The sequence below is a fragment of the Petaurus breviceps genome, unplaced genomic scaffold, assembly GCF_028583685.1.
Source record: "Petaurus breviceps papuanus isolate PSGF00001 unplaced genomic scaffold, PetGlider_PUasm1.0 126, whole genome shotgun sequence".
Lineage (NCBI taxonomy): Eukaryota > Metazoa > Chordata > Mammalia > Diprotodontia > Petauridae > Petaurus > Petaurus breviceps.
Window position 1 is genome coordinate 16,406,650 of NW_027185655.1, and position 23,040 is coordinate 16,429,689.

General features: G+C 36.2%; 1 protein-coding gene across 2 annotated transcripts in view; it reads left to right on the top strand.

Moving 5' to 3' along the window:
• LOC138165502 (probable E3 ubiquitin-protein ligase HERC6) overlaps positions 1-23,040 on the top strand; it is a 45,877-nt gene that overhangs the window by 5,958 nt on the left and 16,879 nt on the right. For both annotated transcript variants that reach the window (XM_069093889.1, XM_069093892.1), the window contains exons 4-13: positions 687-914; positions 3,741-3,835; positions 5,954-6,078; positions 9,639-9,778; positions 11,069-11,142; positions 12,684-12,805; positions 14,268-14,327; positions 15,827-15,917; positions 20,456-20,645; positions 22,007-22,161. In XM_069093889.1, coding sequence (XP_068949990.1) covers positions 687-914; positions 3,741-3,835; positions 5,954-6,078; positions 9,639-9,778; positions 11,069-11,142; positions 12,684-12,805; positions 14,268-14,327; positions 15,827-15,917; positions 20,456-20,645; positions 22,007-22,161 — 1,280 coding nt within the window. The remainder of the gene's footprint in view (positions 1-686; positions 915-3,740; positions 3,836-5,953; positions 6,079-9,638; positions 9,779-11,068; positions 11,143-12,683; positions 12,806-14,267; positions 14,328-15,826; positions 15,918-20,455; positions 20,646-22,006; positions 22,162-23,040) is intronic.

Sequence of the window (23,040 nt, forward strand, 5' to 3'; positions counted from 1 at the left end):
ATTAATCATACGAGTAGACTTGTGAGTCTAATTTTTGGCAAAGTATCCATCCCAATGGAAAGATCTTGGTTTTGGAATCAGAAAGACCTGGAATCAAGTCCTGCCTGTGATATATATTAAGAAAGGGTTATGGACCTTAAAGAATGTCTAGTCCAATTCCTCATTTTACATATGAAGAAAGTCAAATTGAGGGAGCTTAAGTGAGACAAGGTTGCATGGGTAGTAAGTGGATTTGAACCTAGGTCCTTGAATTCCAGATTCAAGGTACCTTGATACTTTTAACCATTTCATGTCACTTAGCCTCTTAATGCTTCAGGCTTTAAAAGCTCTAGGACTGGATAAGTTGCAAATGAATTTCCAAGTTGCATCAGTTGAAGATATTTCTATACTGCAAGTTCCCTAGACTAATGAAATCCTACATCCAAAAAAAAAAATCCATCTACAAACAATTACATCATGAAAAAGAAAAAAAAAATCTATCTCCTCAGTTTCAGAGTAGAAAGATGATAGATAGTTATATCTTCTTTTTCCTTCACTCTACCTCTATTTAAGTCAACTCCCCAAGTTGCTATCTCTCATGTTCTTAAAAGTGTATACTATTGTGAGATGCTTTATAGTCAATTTTAGTATTGCAGCATAGCTGAAACCCAAAATTTTGAAACTATTTCTTTTGTGTGTGTTTGCAGATGGCAAAGTATTTTCATGGGGAAAGAATGATTATGGCCAACTAGGCCTGGGGGAAAAGTCTCCCTTCCAAGCCAGACCTCAGTGGGTGAAATCTCTTAATGGTATTCCTCTGGCTCAAGTTACAGCAGGAGGGGCTCACAACTTTGCCCTGTCTCTCTCTGGTACTTCATATGGCTGGGGAAGGAACAACGTAGGCCAGCTGGCCTTCAGAGGCAATAATGCATCAGGTAATTTTTTTTTGTCTTTCCAATAAGACATTGTCTTTTCAAGGTGAGAGGTCAGCTTTATAAAGGATTCTTCAATTGAAAGCTCAGTTATGAAAGAAGCTTGGTGTGGAGATCTCTTTCAGAAGGCGATTGGTGGGTTCTTTCAATTTCTGTTCTCTGATTCTAAGATATTGGAACAGTTTTCCTTTGTAATTTCCTGAAATATTATTTATAGGCTCTTTTAAAAAAATTGTGGCTTTCAAGTAGTCCAATAATCCTTACATTATTTCTTCTCAATCTATTTTCCATTTTCTTCTATTTTTTTATTTTTTTGACTTTGCTTTGTTTCTTGATGTCTCATGGAATCATTAGTTTCCACTTGCCCAATTCTAATTTTTAAGGAATTGTTTTCTTCAGTGAGTTTTTGTATCTCTTTTTCCATTTGGCCAATATTGCTTTTTAAGGATTTTTCTTCAGTGAATTCTTATTCCTCTTACCATTAGGCCAATTTTCTTTTTTAAGGTGTTATTTTCTTCAGTATTTTTGAATGCACCTTATTTACCAAGCAATTAATTCTCTTTTCATAATTTTCTTGCATTGCTCTAATTTTTCTTCTATTCCTTTTATCTTTTTCTTTAACTCTTACAGGAATCCTTGTTAGGCTTTTGTCCAGTTAGCCCCTTTCTTTAACTTTTTTTTTAAGCAATTGGGGTTAAGTAACTTGCCCAAGGCTACACTGCCAGTTATTTTGTGTGTGTGTGTGTTAAGTATCTGAGGCCAGAACCTATCCCCGGTCCTCCTGACTCTGGGGCTGGCACTCTTAGTCACTGCTCCACCTAGCCACCCCTTCTTTAAGGTTTTGATTGTATATGTTTTCACATTATTGTCTTCTTTTGAATTTATGTCTTAGTCTTCCCTGACATCATAGTAGATTTTTATGGTCAAATTCTTTGTTGTTTGCTCATTTTCCAGTCTATTTCTTGACTTTGAACTTTATGTTAAAGTCAGGCTCTAGGGTGAGGGTGAAGGTAAGGAGTCACCATCACAAGCTTCAGGATTTTTCCTGCTGCTGTTTTGAGAACTAGTTCGGGGGTTTTCAAGTTTAAAAACAAAAGTTTACAAGGCATTATTTGGGAAAAAAAAGTGTTATTTAGGATCTGAGCAGAGGTATGTCCACTGCTTTCCTGGTCTGCACTGCTATTTATCCATGAATGGCTCTTGGTCCCCTGCAGTTGCAAGCACAAGCATTCCTTTTGACCCTGGAATTTCAATAAAAGCCCCTGCTCCCTTATGACTGACCACAAATGCTCTTCTCTGTCCTAGAACTGCTGCCCAGAACTGCACATGGGCAACAGAGTTGCCAGTAAATGCCAGTTGTACCCCAGCAAAGGGTCCTATGTAATCTCTTTCTAACCCTCTTAGCATCTCTGGGCTGACAGCTACTGAAGCTGGTTCTGCAGCAGTTCCAGCCACTTCAAAGGCCCACTATTGGTGCTGAACCAGGTGGATTGGCCCCCACCTCAGTGTCACAGACCTCTCCTGCCAACTTCCTATATTATATTAGGCTGGAAAAATGTCTCTCCTCAACTTTTGTTGGCTCTGCTGCTCTGGAATTTGAAGTGTTATTTTAAAGTTTTTTGGAGGGGAGTGTTGGCTGGGTTGCTGCCTCTAATTTGCTATCTTGGCTCTACTCCCTCAGGAATGACGATGATTTATTAATTTCACAACTTCACTGAAGTCACTAATTATTGTCATTAATTTTGTTAGTTGACATGAGGATGAAACACCTCTCCCTAAAAACAAATTTCTTTGATTCCCATTAGAATCAAAGGGAAAGTAGGTTCAAGATGAGAGCATGTGTGACGGAGGGAGATAACTCACGGCTCCTAAAAGTCATCTTGTTGGTGTAGCTTTTCTGCTTGGCTCCTTGTAGCACCCTGAATCTGCCTTGTTTCATCTCATTCAGTCTCTCCTTGGCTCTCAATGAAGACAGTGCTATCAGCTGTTCCATCTGAGATTGCTGCTCAGGTGCCAATGCAAAGATGAGAAATCCTCAATACTCTTCAAAGCTCATAAAATTCTCTTTCCAACCGGGCGGAGATGGGGAGGCAGAGACTTAGATCGTTGTGGCCAAGGTGCTGTCCTTGGTATGAAGCAATTCCCTCTCAGACAGTCTTCATTGGGAACTTCACCACTAAGCTTCTACATCTTAAAATCCCTAATTTTAGTTAATGTGTTGGTTTTGTAAAAGTTCCACAAGACATTATCACTTCCCTCAACTAATCTGAACAGGTTTCCTATGTAATATCACTTTAGTTTATCCAGTGACTTTCAATGCCATCTAAGTTGATGAAGTGCTTTTTTGTTGAGCCGAAGGCCTATGATTGATTATACCTAGTGGACAACTGACATATGATTGTGTCACTTGCTTTAAGTGGGATGAGGTAATTGTCAATCTGACTTTCATTGGCCTTTATACAATTCTCACAGGAATCTTCTGAAAACCTTGAAGAATTTCCCAAGTAGTTAACGATGGAAACTTCCCCAAATTGAATAGAGTATGTCATTTGTTTTCCAATAGCACTCTAACCATGCTCATATTGTATAAACTTTGAGAAACCTAGTTTGAAACCTAATTCTTGGTTGCTTTTAAGGCAGTAATAATTGAGTTTTGGATGGGTATGAAGCCTGACTATATCTAAGACTTCAGGTGCCCTAATCAGAGATGCTAATGGGCTATTTTTTTTTCCTATGTCACCCCTCTTCTCCTGCTTGAAGATCTTATTAACAAAGATGAAACCTGAGGCTTTTAAAATGTATAATAGGAATTCTTTTTTCCTTCAATAGAGCAAATCTACAAACCTTGTTCTATTGGTAACCTGAAGAGTCTTCATGTGACATACATCAGTTGTGGGGATGAACATACAGCTGTCCTCACCCAGGTAATAAGAAACTTAAGCTTCTCAGAAATATAACAAAGTGTGTGTGTGTGTGTGTGTGTGTGTGTGTGTGTGTGTGTGTGTGTACAGTGAGTATTATTGTATTTAAAAGGAAAAAAGAAGAAATATCTGGAGAGTATTATGGCTTGGAAGTCAAAAGATAAGTGCTCTATTCTCTTTTCAGCCACCAGGAGTATGACCAGAGACAAGTCACTTAGCCTTTCTGGGCCATAATCTCCTTAGCTATAACAAGGAAGTTAGATTAGATGATTATCTGCAAAGTTCCTTCCAGCTCCAAAACTGAGTAAAACTTATGTCAAAGTTCAAAATGGGGGACTTCAATATACTCCTTCTAGATCTAGACAAATCTAACAAAAAGATAAACAACAAAGAAGCTAAAGATTTAACTGGTTAAAAGAATATAGAACTTTGGAAAATTAGAGGTGATAGATTTCTGTTAATTACTAAATGGGAGTAGAAAAGAGTTTATATATTTTTAAGCTGGTTATGTTACCTTTACAAAAATTGATCATGTATTAAAGAATAAAGATCTCATCCAAAAATATAGAAAGGTAGAAAATTTCAATATATTATTTAATGAAAAATGCAATAAAACTATGTTTAGTAAAGGTTCATTGAAAAAATAATTTAAAATTATTTAGTGACTAACTTAATTCTAAAGAATTGGTGAATCAAAGTACAAAATATAGAAACAGTAGAAAATTTCATCAAGGAAAATTACAATAATTGAAGTAACATACTATAATTTATGGGATTCAGCAAAAGTAGTCCTTAGAGAAAATTTTTATCTTCAAATTCTTCTGCTTACAAAAGAGAAAGAACAAATCAATTAATTGGACAGACACACATGCACACAAACACAAACAGAAGACAAATCAACCCTCTCAATGAAGCAACAAAGAAGAAATTCTAAAAAATCAAATAAGAGATTAATAAAATTAAAAGAAAAACAATTCAATGGATTAATAAATAAAACTATAAGCTGAGGAAAATTAATGAAATAGACAAATACCTGATGTGATTTTTTTCAAAGAGAGATAAAACTCAAATTATCCTGCTGAAAAGTCCTTTTAAACCTTGAAGTGTGGATACTATCATTATTCTCATTCCCTTTTACAAATGAAGAAACTGAGACCGAGAGGGTCTGGGTGACTTATCCAATTTTGCACAGCCAGTAAGTGGTGGAGGTAAAATTTGAACTCAGATTTCTCTAGACTCCAAGTCTAATGCTGCTTGAACTGGTAGAGGAATCAATACATTATTGCATTTAACATGAAACCCCAACTTGCAAATGGAGTAACAGCATTAAAGAATCTCATAGTTTGAAAGGACTTTAACATGAAACCCCAACTTGCAAATGGAGTAACAGCATTAAAGAATCTCATAGTTTGAAAGGACTTCTGAGCAGGAGTCAGCAAACTGCAACCCACACTACCTTTTTTTGTTGGGCCCATGAGCTAAGAATTGTTTTTACATTTTTCTGGGCCACAGTTTGTCAATCCCCACTTTAGAGACCCAACCAATATCTCAGCAGGAATCCTCTGTATTACATTTTGGAAAGTGACCATCTAGCTTCTCCTTCATGGTTTATCTAGATTCCATTCATCATCAAATAGTATTCCCATGCTTTTGAGACTCAGTCTTGAGCCAGCTTTTCTTTTTTCTCCCCCTTTCTCCCAATTTTCCTAGTCAAATGAAAATGGATTCCACATTTAAACTAAGAATAAATTATATTGTTTGAAAGTTGCTTATGGAATTTCAAATGTTTATTTAAAAAAAATACCCCTTATATTATGCTGTGATTTCAAAAGCTTTTCTTAACATTTACAAAGGTGATAGATACATGTAAGGCAAGAGGCAAGAAGTATTCCCCTTCAGTGACAAGTATCCTTTTTAATGAGTGAGGTCTTCTAAAGAGAAATTATATTTTAGGAAAACAAATGAAACATAGAGAAATGTTGATACTACTCTAGAGCTAGCTATCTAGGAATTCACTGGGGTTTTGCATGTTCAATACACAAAAATCTACCTTTACTTGAAACTACTTTATTTAATTTTTCATTCCATATTACTATTCAAAAGCTGATCTACTCTTTACAGGATGGTAAAGTGTTTACATTTGGAAGCAATAACTCTGGACAGCTGGGGCGCAAACTGGTTTCTAAGAAGAGGGGTCCTCAGATTGTGGATTCACCTCATTTGTTTTCTCAAATAGCCTGTGGAAGGTAACAGTCTGTATTCCTTTAGCATAGGCAAAAGTTAAAAGCTTCATATGATATTTTGTCATCCAGAAAAAAAAAACTCTTACGGTGATCAGTATCAATGCCTTTTAAAGTTTTTGTGCCTGCAATATATGACTATTTAAAGGAAGCTTTCATTTTCAACAATTGAGTTTTTCAAATGCAGTTTGTTTGGCTTCATGTTCAGATTAGGACAAATTGATCTTAATTTGTCACTTAATGGTATAGTTCATGCCATTTTGCTTTCTCTTAACTTAAGCATTCAAACTTAACCTTTCTTTACCTCCCATATCCTATCAATTGCCACGTTTTGTTGACATGTCCACATTTCTTCTGTCCCTCCTCTTCTTTCCACTTATGCAGCCACATTTCTAGTGCAAGCCCTTATCAAATCTGCCTGAACTATGACACAAACCCTTAATTAAGCTTCCGATTTCTATTCTCTCTTCTGTAATTCATTATTCAGGGACCATTGCCAGCTGTCTTTTTTTTTTTTTTTTAAATAAGCAATTGGGGTTAAGTAACTTTCTCAAGGTTCCAGGGCCAGTTATTTCTGGGTGTGGTGCTGAGTATCTGAGCCCGGGTTTGATCCAGGTCATCCCACTGGAGCCGGTGCTCTTACTCGCTGAGCCACCCGGCCGCCCCTAAGCAATTGGGGTTAAGTAACTTGCTCAAGGTTACACGGCCAGGTGTTTCTGGGTGGGTGCTAAGTGTCTGAGCCCGGGAATCGATCTCCAGGTCTTCTCAACACTGGAGCCGGTGCTCTTACTTGCTGTGCTACCTGGCCGCCCCATTGCCAGCTGTCTTGACATAAGTCTTGACTCTGATGACTCTGGAGAAGATAGTGAGTCTGATGAGCTTCTACATCTCTGCCTCACTTAAATCTAATTCACTTGCAAATTAAGACATCACCCTCTTGATGTTGTTGGTCCACTGAACCAAAGAACAACATTATCCAAACAGTTGTCAAAATAATCTGCTCAAATCAATGCTCAGCGAAAGCATTTTCAGTGATTCCCTATTATGGACAAGATAAAATGCAAACTCCTCAAGGTAGTACCTCAAGTCTCCAAAATCTCACTCTCCTCTGCCTTTCCAGGCTTCCTTCACAGTTCTGCAGTCTACAATTCAACCAAACTGTCCTTGAACTTGACACTCCCACTTTGCACAGGCATTCCTGCCCTCCTAATCTCCACTGCTAATGCCTTTGAACGCCTTTCCTGATGCCCCCAAGCTGTGCTTTTCCCCTCCTCCAACTGTCTCATGTTTATCTATCTACTCTGGGCATTTAGCCGACTCTCTAAGATAATAAGTCACCAGAGAAAGTGTCAGCCTCCATCGGTAGAGAGAGCTTCAACTCCAGGTAGTTCTCAAAACCAATGAAATCATCTTTAAATCCCTCTCTAAATAATTTGCCCCAGTAGAATATAAATTACTTAAAGGGAGGGACTGGCTTGTTTTTATCTTTTTATCTTAAGCACCTCAACCATAAAAGATAACTGACAAATGTTTTTTGTCCTTTAAATTTAATTAATGCATTTCTTTTTTTTTAGGTTAATTGTATCTTTATTTCATAATTATAGTTATAATTATTAACAGCATCAGTTAGGGAAAGTTGCTAATTTTTTCTTTTCTTTTCTTTTCTTTGGTAAATTAATTAATGCATTTCTTGAGAATTTACTCTGGGAATAAAAAAAGAAGTCAAGTATGTGCCAGTCTGTTCAGAAAGCTCACGGTCTAGCTGGGAGCCAAGACAAGAGGAAAATAGCTCACGGTCTAGCTGGGATAGCTCAGGGCTCCATTACAGAGGCTGCTATAACTGGACTAACTCTAAGCTGGAACTTGACTCACCGTTTCTACATTTTGTTTTATTATCTTGACCTCTATATATTAATTCAGGGATATGTCTGTGTGTTTGCTCAGTTAGTAAAATTTTAACACATCTCTTAATTCACTAAGATAAGAGTCCCCACAAATGTATCGAGTTTATTTAATATTGGAGAAACTTCCTTTCTAACAGTTATTACCTTTGTCTCTATATCTAATCCCTCACTCTCCTAGGATCAAATAAACATTGTTACTGAAGATGCAATTTAATAACAAATTAATTAATTAATAATTAAATCAATAATAAAGACAGATATTATTTACGATATTTTAGCTGTGAGGATTACCATCACTGTAGTAGTAAACGATTTCACTTCAGAGAACAAAGTTCCACATCATCCAGTTCATGAACTTAAAAGTTCATTACAACACTTTGTAAGAACGCTCTTTTTTTTTTGTATTTGCAAGATAAAGGTTAAAACTAGTTCCATCAATAAAGATAATTGATCTCTCCTCTTTCTGTCTTTTTCTAGCTTCTCTCTAGCAATGTCAGGAAAAGAAGTTTCAGCTTCTCTTCAGGAATCATTCTATAAATAGTCTCTCCAGACTGCCAGTTAAAATTGGCTCTGAAAGATAAAGTAATAGTATCTGTAGTCTCTTTGGGAGAGCCTAATGAAACAGGTGTTAGACTAGTGTAATTCAAACTATAAATAATTGCTAGGTAAAAATAAAATAAAATTTTGCAAGTTCTTATTCTAAGGGAAAATTTATTCATTATCCACCCAGTTCAATTAGAGTATTTAAAATCATTTGCCTTAAATGGGTCATCTTTAATGTACCATATGATATCTAGTAAAATACACTGCACATATGAGAGCTAATATAAAAATATTTGGGACTTAATGGGAACCACAGGCAGTAAAAACCTAATAGCTCAAAGATCAAACATCTTTGAAGTTAATGATAATAAGACCAAGGACATGTTTTTTTTCATCTTTGTATGTCTTGTGCCTAGTACAGTCCAGTGTATACTGTAGGAATTTACAACTTGTTTTATCAAATTGAGTTGAATTTACATCTTCAATATGTAAGCATTTGATAATATTCATAGATATTACCAATCTAAGGATGGAATTTTGATATGGCACTGATGTAGTCTAGGGGTGCTAGGAACCCTGAAATACAAGGGTACACAGGGGGTCTGCCTTGAAAGAATTTGACCACTCAAGTCTTCTTTCAGTCTAAGTAGTGAGTTTATTATGACCTCAGTTGGGTGGATGAGATTCCTATTGAGTCTGTGCTTAATGGGGGTGAAAATGATGCTTTTATACAGAAAAAGACTGTGAGAAAATTTGGGTGGGATTAAGGAGTGGTAAATAGCCTCTAGTGGTCAGGAGGTAACAAAGAAGGGGTCTAAATAGGATTGAGAAGTGTCAAGTAAGCTAATTAAGTAATCAAGGTGGACTGGGGTGGGCCAGATGCCTTGGGAGGAGGCACCAGTGATCTGGGTTACTGAAATGTATGGGAAAATTCAGGAGCTGGGTTGCTTTCAAAGCTATGACCTTTTCCTTTTAGGGGTTCAGGTCCTCATGACCCCATCAGCACTAGGTATACTATAGAAATTATACCTATTACTGTACTGCTAAGAAACTTCACCTTTCTTTAGAATAAGAAACAGGTAATATAATTTAATTTATAATGTGTTATTTCTCCAACAGTTATCACACTATTGCATATGCTTGTACCACTGGCCAGGTGGTATCTTTTGGTTGTGGATCTCAAAGTCAACTGTACAGCCTTTTGCAACCTGGCACCCTAGAACAGAACTTCAATATTAGCAACCTGATTTCCTCAAGTGGTAAGAAGGAGGATTGGGGACTTCCTGTTCTTTGTTTGAGAAAGAGAGGTATTACTCAGCTTCTTCCTTCAAGATGTTGCAAAACTATTTTTGTTTTGGAACTTTAAATTCTAAATTTTGTAAACTCTTTCTTACACAATGATTCCTATTGTCAACAAATCTGTGATCTTTAATTGTTTGAAAGTTTATGTAGATAATTTTTGTTTTTACATTACCTTCATTTCCAGATCTATCCCTCTTCCTTGATCACCTGATTGGCTATCCCCTTTAACAAAGAACTAAAAAGAGAGGGGGGAAAAAGCAGTTCTAATATATCAGCTCAGCCCAATGGTATATTCATTGTTCCACCGCCATGTGGAACCTCTTCGATGTAGGGAGGAAGGTACTTTCTCTTGTCTCTTCTTTGGAGCCCAGTTTAATCATTATAATTACACAGCTTTTGTTTTTGTTTTTTTTATTCTTTCCATTTACACTGATATACTCATTGAGTGTGTTGTTTTTTTCTTGATTCTGCTTACTTGGATTTGCATTTGTCCTCCTATGTTTTCTTTTTTAAAAATTTAATTTCTTTTTTGTTGTATTTAAAGTTTTGAACTATCTCCCTCCCTCCCAAACCTGCACTAGAGAAAGGCTTATGCTTTTTTCATATTCACTGTTTCTTATAGTACTGTAAGATTCCATTACATTCATCTTCTACAATTTGTTCATTCCACCCCCAAACAATGATATCAACTTTGTTTCCAGTTTTGGCTACTACAAAAAATACACATTTTGTTGTATGTAGGACTTTCTGTTTTTGACCTTCTTAGGAAATATGCCTAACAGTGATATCTCTGAGACAAAGAGTGTAAACACGTTAGTCATTTTCTTAGTATGATTCCAAATTGCTTTCCAGACTAATTAGATCAGTCCACAACTCCACAAATGTCATATTGACCTTTCCATAATTTTAAATGTATTTATAAAGTTCAAAATGACACATAATTCAAAGGGAAAGGGCAAAATATTTGGAATTAGAAGGCTGGAGTCTGAATCTTGGCCCTGGTAAGCTAGCTAGGATTCTATAAATCCCATGACCTCTCTGAGTGTCTGTTTCCTTATTTATAATGTAGGAAGATAGCACTGGATGAATTAAAAGGTCCCTTTAAGCTCTAAATTCATGATTCTATGAAGGTTCATGAATCAAAGGCATAAACATCACCTAATTTACACCAAAGTATCCCAGCCTCATTCATGACATTTCCCTTGTTTTCAAGGACACACAAACTCAGTTTTATGTCATTCTTTCAGACTTTACAGATGTTCAAGTGAAAGATATATTTGCTGGAGCAGATGCCAATTTTGTGACCACTATCCAGTCAAAGGTATATCTCTTATGCTTTCAGATTCATTTGTTAATTTTTTGCTCAGCTTTACAAGGCAGTAGTTAAAGCATTGTTTCATCCTTATGGATTCATATTCAAATTTTATTTCTATCTCAAAACATAAAGAAGATTGCATGTGTGCTCAGTTGGTGTATTTTTAAATTGAAATTTTAAATTTGTAAAATTAAATTATTTTTCTTATGCATCTTTAATGCATAGTAGTAGATTAGAAAATTCTTCACTTATTTTTGCTCTAAATTCAAGAAACCAAAAATCAATTTTATAATAGAAGAATTTGCCATTATATTAGGTGGTGAAATTTAAAATATTTACATAGGGCATTTACACGAGATGACACATTTTCATTTTATATGTCTTAGTCTTAGGAGAGAGGAGGCATAGCATAATGGGTAGAGAACTAGCCTTGGAGTCAGTAAGGACCCAGTTCAAAGCCTATCTCTTATACACTTGCTATGTGACCCTGGGCAGGTCACTTAACTTTTCAATGCTTCCAGACAATTTTCTAAGACTATATCTTCTTTCCACCATACAGTTGTCAAACAGACAAGCTTTCAGACTGCATGCCACCCATAATACTTCTGAGCGCTAATGGAATGTAGTTGGGAAGTAATTTACAAAATGAATAAAAATGCAATAAAACATGGATAACATTACATTTTTAAACTAAATCCATATGCATCCCACAAGAACCCTGTTTCTGTTTGAATTTGTTACCATTGAAATAATAAGTTCAATTTTTTTTAAAGCTTAATAATCCTACCATTCATGTTTAATTTTCTTTCTTTTTTTTTTTTTTTTTCTATTTTGGAGGGCAATTGGGGTTAAGTAACTTGCCCAAGGTCACATGGCTAGTTGTTTTTTTTTTCTGTTAAGTGTCTGAAGCCAAATCCGAACTCAGGTCCTCCTGATTCCAGGGCTGCCGCTTTAGCCACCTAGCAGCCCCTTAATTTTCTTTTAAAGACAAACAGTGATTCATCTACATAGAATGTTTCTTCACTTATGATGTGATTCAGATAAGCAAGCCCTTCTTCAAAGAAGCCTCATTTGGCATCAGGGACATGATTAGTAAAGAAATGATGTAGAATTGCTTGCCTTTGGAAGGTGGTATAGAATATTTAGCCAAGAGCTGGTACTTTCAAAAATCATTTAAAAACTTTCTGGGGGCAGCCAGGTAGCACAGCAAGTAAGAGCACCGGCTCCAGTGTCGGGATGACCTGGGGATCGAATCCAGGCTCAGACACTTAGCACCCACCCAGAAACACCTGGCCGTGTGACCTTGAGCAAGTTACTTAACCCCAATTGCTTTAAAAAAAAAACCTTTCTGTTTCCAGGAAGTGATTGAGACATCACTTATTTGATTTCAGAGTAGATTAATAAATTCAAAGTGATTGACTTATTGGAGATGTCAAAGAAACCCCCTCTGGTTGTTTAATAAGATGGCCATTGCACTAATATCATATGCAATACCCTGAGACTTAGAGCTCTGTTCACATATTTTCTCACCTTTTCTCCTCTTGGAGGTTGATAATTCTTCGTCTACCACTGGAAGAAGCCTACAGCAAATCAGCCAACTGAACCGAACCCTGATTAAGAAATGGACCACAGTGGAAATTGGAAGTGAAGAGTATCAGGATTCAAAAAGGTTGTTCTGTACTTTTTCTCCCTTTGTACAACAGGGTTTAAAATTATGCCAGCGGAATATAATACTGTATATGTCATCACTTGAAAGACAAAGAAAGAAGAGAGAAAATTGATCCTTTGCTGTGAATACCCCATAGAAAAATAGGCTCATAAATTTTTTTTTTAAGCAATCGGGGTTAAGTAACTTGCTCAAGGTTACATGGCCAGTTATTTCTGGGTGTGGCGCTAAGTATCTGAGCCCGGATTTGATCCAGGTCATCCCGACACTGGAGCCAGTGCTCTTACTCGCTGAGCCACTTTGCTGCCCCTAGCTCATAAATTTTTTATATGAAAGAAGCATTACAGAGATTTTGATCAATAGGACCACTGATTTAGAGCCAGAAGGGACCTTAGTAACCACCTAATTCAACCCCCTCATTTTACAGATGAGGAAACTGAGGCCCAGAGAAATTAAAGTGACTTTTCCAAGAGCACACAGGTATTAGCTATCAACAGTGAGATCCGAACTCACATCTTATGACTCTAAATCAAATGCTTCTTCCACTGACCCACACTGCCCCTTCTCATTTTTCGGATGAGGAAATTGAAGCCCAGGAAGATACAATGACCTTGCTAAGGCCACAGTCAGTTTGGGATGTTGTTATCAATGATGACCATGATTAACAGTGATAACTTACTTATACAGGGCTTGAGAGCTTACCATTTGCTCATTAAAATGTTGAGATAGAATGTGTGATATAAAATGTTATCTGAATTTTTTTAGGTAAGAAAATTGAAGTTCAAAGAGGTGATGAGGGTCATAGGAGAGAGAGACAGAGAGACAGAGACAGAGAGACAGAGAGAGACAGAGACAGAGAGGGAGAGAGAGACAGACAGAGAGGGAGGGAGGGAGGGGGGAGAGGGAGGGAGGTAGAGAGAAAACAAACACTAGGGGGCATTGCGGCACAGTGTAAAGCACAAAATCTCTCAGTCATAGACTTGGTGTTCAAATCTGCCTACTTCTGTGACCTTGGACAAATTATTTAACCCTTCTAGGCTTTGGTTTCCTCATCTGTAAAAGATGGACGTTAACTAAATGACCTCTAAGGTTCTTTATTACACTAAATCTGTGATCTTATGAGTAAGAAACAATCATTTTTCCTGTAAAATTTAATTTTTGTTTTTTGACATCTTATATTTACAACTCTAGGTTCATACCATTTTTGGGAGTGAGGGAATGTCTCCTAAATAAAGTAAGATGTATTTGTACCTACTGAAAATAAATTCTTCTTGGACAACTCCAAAATCAAACTTCATTTATGTTACTATTCTAGACTTTATATATATGAAGTTGCCTATTGCTCACAACATAGAAAAGTTGTCAGTGATTTATGCTATAACTGATCATGAAAACAGGAACCATGAAGAAATATGCTTTATAGTTTGTTTTGTTTCAATTAACCTTTGTGTTCTTCCTCATGTAGGGAAATTCATGAGATATTTTCATATCCTGCTTGTCTGACTGCCAGTTTTTTGAAGAAAAGGTAATACTCCTGATAGTTAATTTCATGAAATAGAATAATAGCTAGCATTTATAAGTGCTTTGAAATTTGTAAAACACTTTATACATATCATCATACTTTATCCTGGGAGAGAGATACTATTATTATCCCCATCTAACAGAGAAGGAAGCTTAGACAGAGTTTAAATGACTTACTCAGGGTCTCACAGCTAATAAGTATCTGAGGCTAGATTTGAACTCAGGTCTTCCTGACTCCATGTCTGGTCTATTCACTGAACCACATGGCTACCTGAGGAAGGATATTTTTTCTTTTTTACCTAACATGAAACAGGTACAAAGATGCCTGCAACAAATGCTTGCTGATTGATAGAATAAGAACATTCAGAAGGGATTTCTAAAGATTAACTGTTCTCGAAATATTCAATGCCATCCCAATTAAATTACCAAAAAACTATTTTCCTGAGTTAGAAAAAATGATGAAAAAATTCATTTGGAAGAAAAAAAGTCAAGACTATCAAAGGAATTAATTTTAAAAATGTAAAGGAAGTAGGTTTATTAGTACCAGATCTTAAACTTATATTATAAAGCAGTAAATGTCAAAACTATCTGGTACTGGCTAAGAAATAGAAAGACAGATCAATGGAAGAGAATAGACATACAATTTACAGCAGCAAATAAATATAGTAACCTTGTATTTGACAAATGTCAAGATTTAAGATTTGGGGATAAGAAGTCATATTTGGTAAAAAAAAAAAACTGTTGGGAAAACTGGAAAGTAGTATGGCAGAAACTAGGCATAGACCAGTATCTTATACCATTTACCAAGATAAGGTAAAAATTAATACACAAACTAGTTATAAAGAGAGATACTAGAAGAAAATTTTAAGAACATGGAACACACTACTTATAGGACTTATGGATGGTGAACAATTTATGAATAAACAAGAGATAAACAGCAGAGTTTCACATGACTTTTGAAGAGTTCACTTTGAAATATATGAGAAAGAAGTCTAGCATAAAAATGTCAAATGGGCTGTCAGATAAAAAAAAGCATTTACTATTAAATGCTTTACTATGTGCAAAGTTCTCTGTTGATATAAATACAAACAAGCCAGTAACCTGTGTCCTCAAAGAACTTACACTCTAATGGGGTATCAGCATACAAAAAACTGGAAGACATGTGTTTGGGGAGGCAGAGGGGAATTAGACATGTATCAGCCTGCTGTGGAGATAGACAGGAAGTAGCATGAAGTCCTGGTTCCAGGCAAGATGAAGAGAAAGCTTAGTAAAGTCCAAGGTTGTAGGATACAGGACTGGGGAGAAATGAGGATGGTGCCTGGAGTCTAGACAGCATGATGTGGAAATGGTTAGAAACAAAGATAGAAGGCTGTAAGCTTTAGAAGAAACATTGCACCTGGAGACCTAACCCCTCATTTATATATAGACATAAACTAGTGAAGTAGTACATTGTATTTGGACATATCTCTAGTTCATCTAGGCAATGATTTTTTTTTTCCAAAGAACTGATGATGCCATTCCAATTGATGTTGACCTACACATGGCAAGAGATGTCTTTGAGGAATTAATGCAGACGGACTGGATTAAAAACACGGTAATAATCTAGATTTCACCACACAAGGTATTGTACATGTGTGTTTACTTGTAAAATGTGCTCAGCAGATGTAGAATGGGAATTTAATAATAGGCATTTCACATGAATGCATTTTTAATTCAGAAGAATTTGTTAGCTGGGAAGATTTCTTAAGATCCTACCACTTTTTCTTCCTGCCCACTTAAAATGGACTATTTGAAACTGTCCTTCCAAGATCTAACTCTGGCATTGGTATAGTAAACTCCTAAATGACATTTTTCAACATTGATAGCATGGTGGGATAGAAAGAAAAGATTGGTAGCTTAGATTATGGTTAGAATCCTAGATCTTCCACTATCTACTCATGTGCAAATCACTTCTCTAGACTGAGCCTCAGTTTCTTTAAATTAAGTAAATTGAATGAGATGGTTTCTATGTACATCCTATTTCTAAAATTTCATGTAAGGGGAAAAAGAAACACTACTTAATAATTATTATTAAATGATGACATTATTATGTGAAGGCAAGTAATATGTTTTATGGCATAGTTTCCAGTAATTTCAGAAATGATTCCCTTTGTTTATAATATAGTTTGTAGCTCTAGAAAATAACTTTTTGGTAGTTTGATTGGTACAGCACTGAAAAAGTAAATTAATTTAGGTAGAATTGTCATTTTTATTATATTTGCTTGGTCTGCTCATTAGCAATTGATATGTTTCCAGTTGTTTAGATCTGACTTTATATGTATGAAAAGTTTCATAAAGTTCCTGGGTATGTCTTGGTAGGTACACTCCCAAGTATTTTATATTATCTAGTTATTTTAAACAGAATTTCTCTATCTCTTGCTACTGGGCTTTGTTGGTAATATATAGAAACGCTGATGATTTATGTGGATTTATTTTATATCCAGAAACTTTGTTAAAGTTGTCGATTTTTTCAAATAGTTTTTTAGTTGATTCTCTAGGATTCTCTAAGTGTAACATCATGTCATGTGCAAGGAGTGACAGTTTTGTTTCCTCATTGGAGGTGAGAACAGCCAAAATTGGCAAGAAAAACGACTTTTTAAAATGAGATGGAAGATGACCCTTCTGTCCACTATGATTCTGCTGTGATAAAGGAGTCTGACTCTTTTGCATGAATATTGACATGGGACTGATGGATTAGTATAAGAAAAAATTGAAAGATGTAAAAGAGAGATTTACACAGTGAAGCTAGATTTTGATGGGGGAGAGAGAGAAGGGCAAGAACAGCAATTCTTTTCATGATTTAAGATTTTTTGGGGGTAATTCTAGATAACACAAAAAAGAGCATTTCCATAGATATAGCATACAAAAAGAGAATTCTGTGAAATTCCATTTCATACTCCTTGCTTTCAAAACAAGTATATGACATGTTTCACACATTATTTTTTTTAAAGCAATTGGGGTTAAGTAACTTGCTCAAGGTTACATGGCCAGGTGTTTCTGGGTGGGTGCTAAGTGTCTGAGCCCCGATTCGATCTCCAGGTCATCCCAACACTGGGGCCGGTGCTCTTACTCGCTGTGCTCCCTGGCTGCCCCCACACATTATTTTTAAAACTATCCTGTTTGTGCTTCTGAATCTCCTTCTGTTCATTTTAAAATGATCCTTTATTTTTATTATTACTATTTGTATGACTGTTGTTAATTCTTCCTCCTCCTTCTTCCTTCTGTTCCTCCCATTCAAGGAGAGAAGGAAAGGCAGGGAAAAAATATAACACATTAGCATAGTAAATCAAAAGCAAAATAATCCCAAGGTTGATAGGTGGTGGCAGTAGACAGAACACTGGGTCCTGGAGCCAGGAAGACCTGAGTTCAAATCTAGTCTCAGATACTTTCTAGCTGTGTGACCCTAAATCACTCAACCTGTCTACCTCAGTTTTGTCAACTATAAAATAAGTATGATAACAATAGTAGCATCTACCTCATAAGATTGTTGTGTGGATCAAATGAGATAATGTTTGTAAAGTGCTTAGTTTTGTGCTTGATACATAAATGTTTGTTCCCATGACCAAAAATGTATGTTTTTGTATCTTGCATCCATCATTTCTCTGTCAGGGGGTAGGTAATATACTTCATCACAAATCCTTTAGAATCCTTTTTGTATACTATATTCTAAGACTTTTTTTCTCATTTAAAAAACAGAAGGGGACCAGGTCTTGTGTGATCTTGACTCTAATTTCTTGGTACTTGAACTGTTTCTTTCTGGATGCTCATATGTACTTCATTTTTAGAGTGGTAGGTCCAGATTTTGGCTATGATATTACTGGGATTTTCCTATTGAGGTTACTTGCAGGAGGTGATTATGGATATTTTCTATCTTTATTGTGTCATTTATATTTCTTGAAGTATAGTGTTCAAACTTATTTATCGTAGTTTTTAGGGAGTCTAAATTTTTAATTCTTAAATTTTCTCTCCTCAGCTCTTTTTCAAGCAAGTTGTTTTGATACCAGATACCTTACATTTTCTTTGATTTTTGCAATCTTCTGATTTTTGTTCTAACTTTTTTTTTTGCTGTATCATGGAGTATTGATTGACTTCTGTATGGTGTATAACTTATCAGGGAGTCCCGTTATCTATTGTTTCATTTCTTCTAGGTATTAATGTCGATTTTGTGGAAAATTCATTTTTTTCTTTGAATCTATCCTGGAAATTATTATGAAGTTGGTCCTCTCTTAGGGGATCTGTGATAATTTTTGATATTGGTTGGTGTTTGATTTATTCATCTCTCCAGTTTTAGTTTCTGAATTAGGGCTTTATGTCAAAGTCAGACTTTGTCACCTTGGTATGCTTTTGGGTGGGTGATCTGTCCTTCATGGTTATGACTCAAGTTCCCTGAGTTGGGTTTGGATTTTAGCTGATCTCCATTTCCCAAGATTACATCCCACTCTGGATCTTGGAGGTTCTCTGGTTCTTCAAGGCCCTCTCCGACATCTAAGAATAGAATTCTAAGGACCTCTGAGCTCAAGAACCTGGGTTGTCCCAGGCTGAACACTGTGGCAATACACTGGTCAACATCATGCTGGATGGTTTATTACCTCTTCTGAGACTCCCACAACCCCCACACTGGGACTTTCTCAGGGAAGCCCCTCCATTGTTGCTGTATTTCCAGACACAACATTGAAGGCTCCATACATCATCACACCAGTGCTCTCTTGGCTAGGGGATTCTGTTTTCCAATTTCCTATGAGCTTCTGGCTAACCTTTTGTGCATTTATGAGGTAGAAGAAATCATTTACTATAATTTTCACTGGATTTCTCAATCATTATTCCATCTGGCACAAGCACCACAGTTTTGCTGCTGTAGATGTGTGGGAGCTAGGCTATCTCCCTCCCCTTCAGGTGACCATTTGGGTAGGAAGGTCAGATGCCTGCTTTCAGAGTTATCACATCACAGTATTTTAGGCTGATATCTGAGCACAACAGGTGCTTTGAGAAATCATGGATTCATTTTTTTAAAAGAAAAAATAGTATTTCTTCTAAAAAAACTTTGTCCCTGTTATTTTATCAATTTAGGGAGCTCCTAGGAGAAGAAATTCCTTCCACACATGCAGAATAGCAACTCCTCTGTGATTTCTAGTCTTTGAGATTTGCCTGAGCACTGCTAGATTTGCCCAGGGGTCACACATCCAGCAGAACCTGACTCCATGTACACCTGATTAATCCCATTTCTTTTTTTTTTTATAATTTATTGACTTACTTTATTTTTTTTTTAAAGCAATCGGGGTTAAGTAACTTACTCAAGGTTACACGGCCAGTTATTTCTGGGTGTGGTGCTGAGTATCTGAGCCCGGATTTGATCCAAGTCATCCCGACACTGGAGCCGGTGCTCTTACTCGCTGAGCCACCTGGCCGCCCCGATTAATCCCATTTCTAAACTCATTATGCTACAGTACCTCTCTTTATAAATAAGTAGCATACAACAGCTTTTTCTTTTGTATTCACAAAAATTACTCCTTTGAAAAGTACGTTTGATATTGAGGTCAAAGTAGGGAGGCCAAACTGTATTAGCATTCTAAGGAAACTGTTAACAGCAGCTTCAAGTGTATAAAGAATTCTATTTGAAAGACTTCATAGTAATATTGGATTCATAGTTTACTTTGTGTGACTTTGGCTCCTGCGGTTTAAGCTTTTCGTTTCAACATTCCACCTTGTTAAATGGGAAACACAATTGCCATTAAGATGTGGGGCCCCTAGGCGGCATAGTAGAACACCAGCTCTGGAGTCAGAAAGACCCGAGTTCAAATGTGACATCAGACACTTACTAGCTGTATGACCTGGAGCAAGTCACCTAACTTCAATTCCCTTCAAAAAAAATTTTTTTAAGAGTATATAACAAAGTTTAGGAAAACTGTTTGAGCAATTGATTCCAGAAAGATTAAGTTTTTTTGTTTTGTTTTGTTTTACCAATATTGTACATTGTAGTGGCATTGAAGATGAGGCTTTCATATGAGTCTTCTGGCACATGTCATTGTCCTTAACTATGCCCTTTTTAGTAAACATTGTTATTTGAATATTTTATCAATATGTTTTTGACTACAGATAACTGCATGTCTCAGAGATTATATGCTCAAGGTCCTTCCATGGGATTCTCCACATCAGGAAGCTTTATCAATTTTCCTTATACTCCCAAAATGTCCTGTAATGCATACACCTGGGAACTGGAAGTCTCTAGTGGTCCCATTCACAAAAGTTGTTTGTAAAATAAATGACCAGTCTTCAGAAGTTCTGGGTAAGATCAATTACATTTAGTATAATTTATCTTCAAGTCTACCATAAGTAAACATTCCCATTAAACTCAACTTTAACATCAGTTGTGTTCTACTCATGATAAAGAATACAATTAATTTGACTTTGTTGATATTTAAAATAATAAATTAAAAAGTAATTATATGGGAATGTAACTGTCAGTGAGTTTTGTTAGATTATGCAATTTTGTTTTTAATTCCAGTGGAATTTAGTCGGTGAAAGGTATGTCATATATGGGCTATTTATTCAACTAAATTAAATTTAACAGATCTTTATTGAGTACCTATTGGGTGTCAGTCATTTGGGGGGATACAGGATGATCATAGCATAAGTTAGAATGGGATAAGTGCCTAAAGGAAGTATAAAGTGCTTTGGGGAGGGAGGGTGACTTAAAGTAATTGACTCTCAAGGAAGGTTTCAGGAAGAGGTTAGCATTCTATTACCTGTCTTGAGACAAGGGTAGGATTTTGGATAAGGCAGATGCGGTATAAGCAGAAATAGGAGAGGAAGGTGCCTGTCATAGCATTAAAAGTTCAAAAGAGAGGATCAAAGCAAAAGATATCATGAATGAATCATCGAAAGGACTTGTCAATTGAGTGGATGTGGGTTGTAAAAGACAGAAATGAAAGATGTACTTCTGAGTCTGTGTAACAAAGGGAGTGGGAGGTGCCATCAATCTTAGCTCAATGATCTTAGAAAAACATGCAAAGACTTGCACGAAATAATGATGAGCGAAATTAGCAGAACCAAGACAACATTGTATACAGTAATAGCAATAGTTTTAAGAAGAACTTTGAGCATATAAGTCATTTTGACTATTATAAATATCAAAATTAACTACAAAGGACATATGAAGAAAGATGCTATCTGCATTTAGAAGAAGAATAGATAAATAGAAGTATATATAAAATGGTGTTATATATATATATATACATACACATACACATATGCATATATATATACACATACACATATACGCACACACACATATATACACAATACACTTATTTGTGTCTGATGGTAGCCATCTCTAGAGTGGGGAAGGGGGAGAGAAGAAAAAAACTCTGGACCCATAGTCAAGAAGATATGACCAGACATTTCCTAGCTGTGTGAGCCTGGGAAAGTCATAACCTCGGCTGCATAAAATTAGGATAATAATAGTAACATTGAATTTTTAGAGAATCAAAAGAGAGAACATGTAAAATGCCATGTAAATCTTAAAGTGCCATATAACTGCTTGTATGCATATAGGCACATTTATGTGTGTATTTTATATGTGTATATATGTCCACATATATGTATATGTCTATTTAAAAAATATAAATTGACCTTTATATTCCTCAGAGAAATGTTGGGAATCATTGGAGGAATCGTCTTTCAATTCATTGATTCAGATGCTCAAACAAACTATCAGCTTTCAGATGAATTCTTGGTCTGAAAGTGTTGAGGACCATTGTAATATGAAAGCTCTCCTTGGAATGCTGAAAAAGCTTCACAGGGTAAGGTAAACTGTAAGAAGACTGGAACAAGGTAGGGGGAAGGTGAATAAATCCAGCATTGTATGGTTAACAGACTCTCCTTTATTTCTTTCCCAGTTCCTGTTTTTCATAGTTGTGAGCAACCTCGGCAAAAACTCCTTTCCCTGGATCCACTCCCCACTTTCTTATGCCCATCCACCTCTGCCTTGCCCCTTCTAAGAACCAATTCAGTTCTGAACACTCCTTCCCTTGTACTTTCTGTATGGCTGACAAATTTCCCTTCCTCCTAGACCTTTTCTCCTTATATTCTGTCCATCTTCTCGCATTCACAGAAACCATTTTTTGTCATACAGACTTTCGGTTGTGTCTGACTCTTTGGACCATAGCATGCCAGGCTCTTCTATCCTCCATTACCTCTCAAAGGCACTCTCTCTGGCCATGCTTTTCAGTGTAACAATAGACTGATCCTGATCCGTGGGCAGGGTCTACCTTTCCCACTAAGAACTATATTTGGTCCTTCTTAAGCTCCTAGATGAGCCTGAGCACTAAGGAATAGAGTAAGGCTCCTTTTCACACACTTCCCATCTTGAAGGCCCTGGGAAAATGGCTTAAAACTTAGTTGTTGTTTTAATGTCTAAGGTCTCACAAAAAAAGATGGGATTAGAAAGGTATTTCATACATAATATAGAACAAATATAGGACAGCTATTTGTTTTCTTTACATAAAATTAATACTCAAAACACAAGAGTCATAAGTGCTCATTGACAAGATTCTGGACTTCTTAAATTTTTCCATTGGATCAGACCCCGGGATTAGGCTTAATATAATATAATGTAATGTAACGTAATGTAACGTAATATAATATAATATAATATAAAAATATAAATGGAGAGATACTCA